This window comes from Teleopsis dalmanni, chromosome 1 (genome assembly GCF_002237135.1).
Source record: "Teleopsis dalmanni isolate 2A chromosome 1, ASM223713v2, whole genome shotgun sequence".
Lineage (NCBI taxonomy): Eukaryota > Metazoa > Arthropoda > Insecta > Diptera > Diopsidae > Teleopsis > Teleopsis dalmanni.
The window spans coordinates 142,029,415-142,038,949 of record NC_051846.1 but is presented as its reverse complement, the minus strand read 5'-3'; the positions used below and the strand labels follow the sequence as shown (position 1 = coordinate 142,038,949).

General features: G+C 31.8%; 1 protein-coding gene across 1 annotated transcript; it reads left to right on the top strand.

The window, feature by feature from the left end:
* Positions 1-2,222: 2,222 nt before the first annotated feature.
* Positions 2,223-9,134, top strand: LOC119669090 (protein smoothened). The gene is made up of 8 exons (XM_038078864.1): positions 2,223-2,596; positions 2,687-3,097; positions 3,157-3,638; positions 3,713-4,333; positions 4,389-4,553; positions 6,019-6,382; positions 6,446-6,761; positions 8,161-9,134. The coding sequence occupies exons 2-8, from the start codon at positions 2,705-2,707 to the stop codon at positions 8,718-8,720; spliced, it is 2,901 nt and encodes a 966-aa protein (XP_037934792.1). The 5' UTR covers positions 2,223-2,596; positions 2,687-2,704; the 3' UTR covers positions 8,721-9,134.
* The last annotated feature ends 401 nt before the right edge of the window (positions 9,135-9,535 follow it).

Below are 9,535 nucleotides of genomic sequence, written 5' to 3'. Positions count from 1 at the left end.
TCTGCTACCCGGATTTTGTAAATAAAACACACAAATTTAAATTTTATTCCAAATTTATTTTATCTTCTTCAAAATTTGCTCCTTCTGAAGCCATACACATATGCCAACGCTTAACCCAATCTTCCATACACTTTTCGTAGGCCCGTGCAGGTATGGCTTTCAGTTCCTTCGGCGAATTCTCTTTTACCGATTCAATCGACTCAAAACGCTTACCACGAAGGGGCAATTTGAGTTTCGGGAACAGGAAAAAGTCGCATGGATTCAGATCTGGCGAATATGGTGGCTGAGCGATGACAGTGGTGCCGTGTTTGGTCAAAAAATCGCGTACAACAACAATTTTCCATAGTAAAAATCGCTAAATGTACTTGAAGTAGTCTCACATTAGCAGTTGCTGTAAACAAACTAATTGATAGATGGCGCTCAAATTTGTACCATATGTCAAGAAAGGGTGTACGAACATAACAAAAATTTTTCAAAAAGGTCTATTTCTTAAGGAGTAGTTAGCAAACAACATCAAAAAAAAAACAATACTTTTTGAGCAGAATGTATATTGTTTAATTTGTCTATGATTAATTATGTCTGTCAGTTCAACTATGATTATGTTTTGATTTTTTCTAAGCTAGTTATAACTTCTTAGCATATTCTGTTAAATTTATTTCAATGTGTTTTGCCTTTTTCCTTAGAAACAGGGTATTTTAATAACTGAAACCATAAATTGTACTATTGTTCTATATAACATATAATACCATTTTTATAGATATCGATTAAACCCTATTTATAAAATATAAACACTAACAAAACAATGAATATTGTTTTATCACTCTGATGTCAACTGTGTAAAATTCTGCTTGTATATAGTTTTTAACTTCCACTACAAAAAGCGAGTTCTTGTATGTTATCTTTAAGTTGTCCTCAAAATATAAGTCCGGTTTATTGACCTTGTATGTGTGTTGGGAATCCGAGGTTATTGATCGTTATTACATAGTTTAGTAATGCGACTGTAGCTTAATATAAGTAATGTTACTGAACCTCTAAATTTGCCACATTTACTTCGTTTATTAGGCCATTTGATACCTATCTATACTATTGATCCGAATATTTTGCTATGGACTTCATTATAAAAGACTCAATAGAAACTGAAAGGTTCACAAGAAATAAAGTGGCTGATTTTTAGGCCCGAAGTCTTGTGTGTGATATATCATTTTTTCTTTTCAATTTTATAAAACTTTAATATTTTTTGAATGTGATGTCAAATACGTTTTTATTTCGTTTCATGCGAAAATATCTATTACTTCAAAAGCGCTTAAAAGATTTATATTTCAGCAACAATTATTGAAACTAAACCGATGTTTGAAGCTTGTTTGTTGTCTAAATAAGAATCTTGTTATTGAGAGTTATATCTAATGCTCGAGATATATTGATTTCTTTTATAAATACATTTTTTTAGTCGTATGTTTACCCTTTTATTTCGCATATCATCAAAATATCTCTACATATTCTTTATCTAGAAAGGAAGCTGTAGTCCAAAAATTTGTTGGAGACTTTTATTTAAATACAGAAGATTAATTTTTGAAACAAACTAATCAAAATCCGTGCTTAACAGTTTTGCAATGATGGATTAGGTATTAGATGTTAGGTAAATGTTGCAATAAGACTGCTTCATATGATGAACAAAATGGAAAACCTTTCATCAAACAATTCATAACTTGAGAAACTTTTTAATTCTCTATTATCTTTATTAAAAAAACATAAATACATAGCTTCTTTAAATTATGAAACAGAATTTGTTTCACTTATGTTTCGAAATTTCTTTTTTGTATCACTTGGCGCATATGTAAAAAATATTCAGTTCAGAGTTAAGCCAACTGATATAAAAAAATTCTCCAACGTATATATGGAACAAACTCCATATTTATATCAAATTATTGGAAGAAAATTATTCAAAAATTAATAGGTTTCTGATTTCTGATTAAAAAGCATTATTTAGAGCAAATAAAATAATTAACCGGAATGAATTTATTTTTACTAATAGTTGCGATTTTTAGAAATTATGTTGCGGCAGCTTTAGTAAGTAAGATAAAAAAATAAATATAAATTATTCTTGATGGTTTTGTATTTTTTTAAGGAATAAGCATTAAATTGCTATAGTTGCAAATTTAAAATTTAAAATAACGCGGCAACAAGCATACCGGTTTTCTATTTATCTCCATTTATTTCACTTCGATTATCGATTTTTTATACATCACTAACGATTGTTGCCGCTTTGTGTGGTCCATTGTAGACAACGGAGAGTTGTCAAAAATTCATTTGGTATTCTGTTTTCTGTAGTGCTTGTGTTCGGTGCTTGTTTCTATTTTTGTTTATTATTTGTAATGCATTTTAATTTAATAAAATTACTCTATTATACATTTTTTTGTAATTTTTAAATATATAAAATAAATATTTGTGATCTGTGTAATTTTGTGTGCTATTTAAATGAGAGAAATATCTTTTTGAATTTGCCTTTTATATCGCATTCCAAAAATTTTGTTGGCGGCTTCCATATATACAAAAAAATTAAAAGCAGACTAGCATTTTCTCCAGTATTTTAATACAAGTAATATAAATTAGTGCTAATATTAAATTTATTTTTGGTATTGTGTTCGATATTATTTATTCCGTAATAAACTAAAATCAATTTTATTAGTTTTCAGAATATTTTGATATGCTACGCACATCGTTTCTACTGCACGCCGTGTGCGCTGCTCTGTTTTTTGGTTTTGGGTATTCCGCAATCGCTGGCGTCGGCGCACCAAGTACTTCACTGCAAACGGATTTAGAAAGAATTAACGGCACTGTTAATTATCGCATATACGGAAAGAACGGTAAGGATGACAAACCCTGGGTTGTTGGGCGTAGTTTAGATGTGCGTCACATACAGTGCGTGCGGCGGGGACATTGTGAACGTTTAACACAAAAGACGTGCTTTAATGCTAAGATACCGTATGAGTACACCAGTTCCGATCTCACTGATTATCAATCACAAGATCAAGTATTAAAGCATTTGGAAAGTTATCGTGCAATACGCAATGTGCCCAAATGCTGGAGTGTAATACAGGTTAGTTGTATATTTAAAATATTCATTCTGATGCACTTCATCACTAATTTCTATTATAGCCATTTTTGTGTGCTGTATTCTTTCCGAAATGCGAGCAGATCAACGGTAAAGATATGGTTTATTTGCCTTCATTAGAAATGTGCCGCATAACATTGGAACCCTGTCGAATACTATACAATACAACGTATTTTCCAGAATTTCTACGTTGTAACGAAACACTGTTTCCACCGAAATGTAGCAATGATGTTCGTGAAATGAAATTCAACATAACAGGACAGTGTCTAAGCCCACTCGTTTCGGCAGATACCAGTGCTAGTTATTATCCGGGTATAGAAGGATGTGGTGTGCAATGTAAGGATCCTTTATATACTAATGATGAGCATCAGGAAATTCACAAACTTGTCGGTTGGGGAGGTACGCTTTGCTTCCTGGCCAATTTATTTGTAGTAGCAACATTTCTAATCGATTGGGAAAATGCTAATAAATATCCGGCGTTAATTGTATTTTATATAAATTTATGTTTCCTCATTGCATCATTCGGGTAAATATTTTTTTTTATTTTAAAGTTACGCATAACATGTAAAATTTGTAATTTTTTATTTAATTTATTTATAGTTGGCTTGCACAATTTACGCCAGGGTCACATGAGGATATTGTCTGTCGTAAAGATGGTACATTACGTCATTCTGAGCCAACCGCGGGTGAGAACCTCTCTTGTGTGGTTGTTTTCGTACTTATTTATTATTTCTTGACCGCTGCTATGGTCTGGTTTGTTTTCCTTACGTACACTTGGCATTTGCGTGCTGTTGGTAATGTACAAGATCGCATTGATAAGAAGGGCTCCTACTTCCATTTGGTGGCTTGGTCTATGCCGTTAGTATTAACCATCACAACAATGGCATTGAGTGAAGTTGATGGCAATAGTATTGTTGGTATTTGTTTTGTGGGCTATTTGAACCATTCCATACGTGCTGGCCTACTTCTAGGACCACTTTGTTGCGTTGTGCTTGTTGGCGGCTATTTTGTAATTAGAGGCATGATAATGCTTTTTGGTTTAAAGCATTTCGCCAACGACATTCAGTCCACCTCTGCGAGTAACAAAATTCATTTAATCATTGTACGAATGGGTCTTTGCGCATTATTTACGTTAATATTTATATTAGTAATATTAGCATGCCATATAACTGAGTTCCGGCATTCAAACGATTGGGCTGAAAGTCTGAGAAAATATGTCATGTAAGTTATATAAAATATTAATATTATAGTTAATTTATCTATATTTTTCTTATAGTTGTCGCATTTCTTCTGATGAACACACGTTGTGTAAAATCGAAAACAGACCATCAGTAGCAGTGTTGCAATTACATTTACTTTGTCTATTTGGTTCTGGCATCGTTATGTCCACATGGTGCTGGACTTCATCGTCTATTGAAACATGGAAACGCTATATAAAAAAGTATGTGTTATTATTTTATTATTACTTCATTTATTTAATAGTTAAATTATATAAAAGTGTGATACCAAATTATATACATGGTAAACCTTGTATATCTCAATTAACTTCCTGCACTTATTGTTTGCATAATGAAACGAGAAAATCATATATTAGTTGAAGAAAAGTTGAAATACATTATTTTAGTACCATCATATGGTAGAGTTTCTATATGTTGTGACTCCGATTTTATATAATTAGGATTGGAACACATAAGTGTTTAACAGGATCTGTGAAAGAACACTGGACTAGTTTGTTGTTATTGTAGTCCGTATGGATCTATTAAACACATAATATGAACAAAAATTGCAAGGTTTCAAGAACGGACAGAGGATACTATATGTATATAGAGGTCTAAAAAAATATGTGTACCCGCGAAGTATAAAATATTCGCGATGTAATTGTGATGAATAGTTCTCAAATTATCTTGTTTGACATATGCTATAAAGTATACTTTAGTATTCAAGATTTAAAGATTTGTGGAAAATTTGGAAAAATGTATTAAATGTGCGCTGACTTTTCAAATTACCGATATTTGTGAACGTAAATGTCAATATCATATATTATATTGTCAGATGGTTTAAACTGGCAATATAAACCATGGTATATATAAAAACAAGTGTGTTTATACAGAGAAAAGTTTCGGAAGTCTGCTATGAAAGCTGGAATTAAATAATAATAATACACAATCAAGAATCTTGCTAGATTTTAAAATCTATCTAGAAAAAGCGTAGTTATCATTAAGTACGCGTTACTATGACTTACCTATAGTACTCGTAACGCAAGTCGACACTACTAAGTCAAGCAGTACTACGAACTGTCATAGACTTAAAGGAAAACCACTTATAACAGCTAAAAGAGTAGTCCAAGTATGTGGTGGACTGGTGGCTCTGAAGTCGATTTGCAAAATTTGTGAGGAAAAGTAGATGTGAAAATTTACTAAAATCAGTACTAAAATATTACCCCTTCATTACACAGGTTTACATTTCTACAACTTACTTATTTATGAACCGACTTTAAAGTATAGTTTGCGCAAGAGGCCGTCTTATCGAAAATGCTTAATGAATTTGCTAATTTTAATTACAATAATTTCCAACAATTTTTTGTGCAATTCCAATAAAATTTTATTCGAAATATAAAGGAAACGGTGTTTAAAAATGTTGCAGTTTAATGAGCCATCCTGTTCTGTTGTCATTCGAAGTCACAAACAGATTAGTGTACATATTAATGTGCTTTTATTTACAAAATGAAGGACAGATTTAGGTTCGTGAACTTCTTCAGTTCTTTACAAAAAGAAATTTTAAATGGAAGAAATCGGTATTGCTTTCTTGACACCGAAGAAATATGTAATACTTCACAAATGAATAATACGTAATCAATATCATTTGACATTAAGTAATGAAGTTATTTTTACGTTTTTTTTTTGTAGAAGTTTCGGTAAGGAAGTTGTTGAAGATGTAAAAATGCCAAAGCATAAAGTGATTGCACAAACTTGGGCTAAACGTAAAGAATTTGAGGATAAAGGGAGGCTGTCTATAACTCTATATAACACGCATACGGATCCAGTAGGCTTAAATTTTGATCTCAATGATCTTAATTCATCTGAAACCAATGAAATAAGTTCAACCTGGGCAAACTATTTGCCGCAATTCGTTAAACGACGTATGGCCTTAACGGGTGCTGGCATCGCAAACTCATCAAGTCAAGGAGCCCGGAAGAATTCCTTAGATTCTGAAATAAGCTTTAGTATGCGGCATGTTTCAGTAGAATCGCGACGTAACTCAGATTCACAGGTAACTGAAACTCTTAAGTTTAAATTAGACATATTTTGTATGAATTTATTTTTTTCGTAATAGGTATCCGTCAAAATTGCAGAAATGAAAACGAAAATTGCTTCACGTTCGCGTAATAGCCATCATCAGCACAACAAACAGGGAACATCTACTAGTAAACGTTCTCAAAGAAGACGCGATTTTATAGCTTCAGCCAGTGGCCATAAGTATAGTGTACGAAGAGAAAGCAGCACTTCAATTGAGTCACAAGTTATTGCTTTAAAGAAAACTACGTTCCCCAACTCTAGTCACAAAGTTGGTCTTTTCACACACAGCACTAAAAAACATAATTCGAACAGTTCCTGTCATAAAAATATGAAAAGACGTACAGCAAATGCAGGTAATTGAATAAATAATATTGTATTTTAATATCTTATATTGGCACCATTCCGATTTGCTAAGATTACCACTAGATAAAAAATTTTAGTAACGACAGCCATTTTGTGATTCTTTTTCCATTATCCCTACATGCCAATATATTATAGCTTAGTAGCTTGGTTAGCGAGCTATATAGTTAACACGAAATGGCGTGTGTACTTTTGTTACTGTAATCAATGTAAGCAATTTGTAATTTGAAACTTCAATGTCTGGTGATATATGTCATATCGTCATAGGGTGTAATATGAAAAATTGCTCAAACTAGATGGTTCTGCTAAAAATCAAATCGGCGTGTTCGAAAAATCAAAATCCCTCAATATCTGGTTGTAGCTCGCGGGCACCTGTGAAGCAGATAATATGAAAGCATGACAAATACATGCGTTAGGATGTGATTGAGTAATGATTGTGTGAGTGGGAAGTGGATTATTAGCAAGTGAGTTAGATTGGAGAATGAGTGGAGTTTACCTAATATCTAGTTGTATAAGGTGGTAGGAAAAATGTGGAGATATTAGGAAGATAAATCAAATAAATTTAATTATTATTGTTTATTAGTTTGAAGTCCAGTTTTAATATTATTATGAAATATAATAGTTCGCTTTTAATAGTCCACTTATTAAGGAATGATAAAAAGTTAAAAATATTCGATAAAATACCAGGTAAAATGCTCTTGAGAGAAATAATCAATGCTTATTTTTTTTTAGTGATCTAATTATTTTATTTACGTACGAATAGTTGAAGTAATTTTGATAGTCAACTTTATTGTGAAAATTTATCTAAGATAGTGGGAATTATTTCGGGACACTGTCCGTTGGGAGGACATGCCGTTAAGATCAATACCAGGGACTCCTTGCATTGGTGATTCATGGTTTAAGTGCGTCTTCTGATGGCCCCAGCAATCTAAACTAACCTAACCTTGTTGTGTTGTATGGCTTAAGATTTTATACTATTATTCTTTCTACAAAATCTTTACATATATTTTCGTTTTATCCAGTTCTGCTATATTTGTAATTCTTCTTTATCAAATACTTTTTTAATCCCTTTTTTAAAAATGTTTATCAATGTAGAACAATCTGCCTGTAAAAATTATGTTTGAATACGTTGGTAAAAACTCTTAAGATTTTTGATAAAGATATATTGTCCTATTTTGTCAATGTTAAATGCGACGCAAGAATAAATTCATAATTTATACAACACTCGAACAGCAAGTACTTTGACTTTAATTCTATTAAGCACATCTTATACAGATTTTTTTTATATCTTTTACTACACTTGTCTTATTGTATTTAAACAAAAATGTAATATATTTATTTAGAAATAAAAATATATATAGTTTTAATAATAATTTTTTAATATATTCTTAGGTTTGAATCCGGCTGACATAAATGATTTCCTTGGAAAAAATGGTCAGTTGATTTTGCCATTTCTTCAAAATGCAGGAATGACTACTTCTTCAGATGGAGAAACTTCACGTTCTTCGTTTAAAGATGCAAACAAGCACAAAGCAATAGCAGTTATCCCTATGTTACGACAAAATGAAGATGATATGAAGATAATGGATGTATCAGATCTTAACTTGCATCTCCAGCGAAACTTGGATCACGAAGGCGACTCACTATCATCATACGGATCGGATGAACTAGATATACCTTTAAATATTATACTTAATAGCTCGTATTCAAGTATGTCACTAGGGAAACCAAATTCACGTAACAGTAAAACCAGTTGCGATGTTGGCATTCAAGCCGACGCATATGAAATTGCTACTCAGACGATGAAGCAATTAAACCGAAAAAGTGATTATAAGACAGAAGCATGTGAAGCAATTGAAATGCATTCCCTACTTAACAGTAACAGACATAAAGAAGCAATGATATTAAGTGAATCTGAGAGGTTGAAAATGTTACTTTTACCGTCAAAATAGATATATATTATCTATATTTGAATTAATTTTGATGCCATCATTAAACAAGAGAAAAGCAATTCTTCTCGCGCCAACAGAATTCCTAAGTACGATAGCAACTAATGTTTTATATGTCTCTTGGTTGCCAATAGATAGTTTTGGGCAGAAACCTGTAACAACTGCAAACATGCTGTACATTACCTACAAATGAACTAGGGCAAACGAAGGATACTTCAATATTGATTGTGCTGTTCTTCTACTACCTATGGTTGATTGCAAATTCTATTCATGTATCCCACCATTAAAAGACTGCGATATAATGAACACACTCTTATTGCTTATGCAAGACAAATACTACAAAAAAAAAAGTCAAATTGTTAACGTTTTACTCCCAATAGGTCAGTATAGTATGAGCCACTATAATGACTTATTATAAGTTTTTAAGAATAGTTCATAATTAAAGAAGAAATAAATCCATTCACATACTCTTGTATGTATTGGAAATTGGATTTATTTGATATATACTTATTTTTTGCATCAATAATTTGAATTTAAAATACGGACGGAGAATTTGTTTTTAATCCTTGCTTTTAGCCTGTTAGTACTCTATGTTAATCGCTTCTCTAGTGGACAAGTCAGACATAATCTAGTCGAACTATTTCACCCTAAATGCGACTATCTTCCTCTAAGAAGAGAACGATTTATTCATCGTTAACAACTGTGTGGAACACAGGACTAAATTTTTTAACATACTTCTAGATATTTTGAAAAACAGTTTTATAGAACCAGTATTAAAATTAATCAGCTTTAAACAAAAATTAAGAACTGAAATGTTA

Coding starts and splice junctions, on each gene's coding strand:
- LOC119669090 (XM_038078864.1), top strand. CDS start 2,705: ATGCTACGCACATCGTTTCTACTGCACGCCGTGTGCGCTGCTCTGTTT. Junction 4,334..4,388: donor AGTCTGAGAAAATATGTCAT/GTAAGTTATATA, acceptor TTTTTCTTATAG/TTGTCGCATTTCTTCTGATG. Junction 6,383..6,445: donor GACGTAACTCAGATTCACAG/GTAACTGAAACT, acceptor TTTTCGTAATAG/GTATCCGTCAAAATTGCAGA.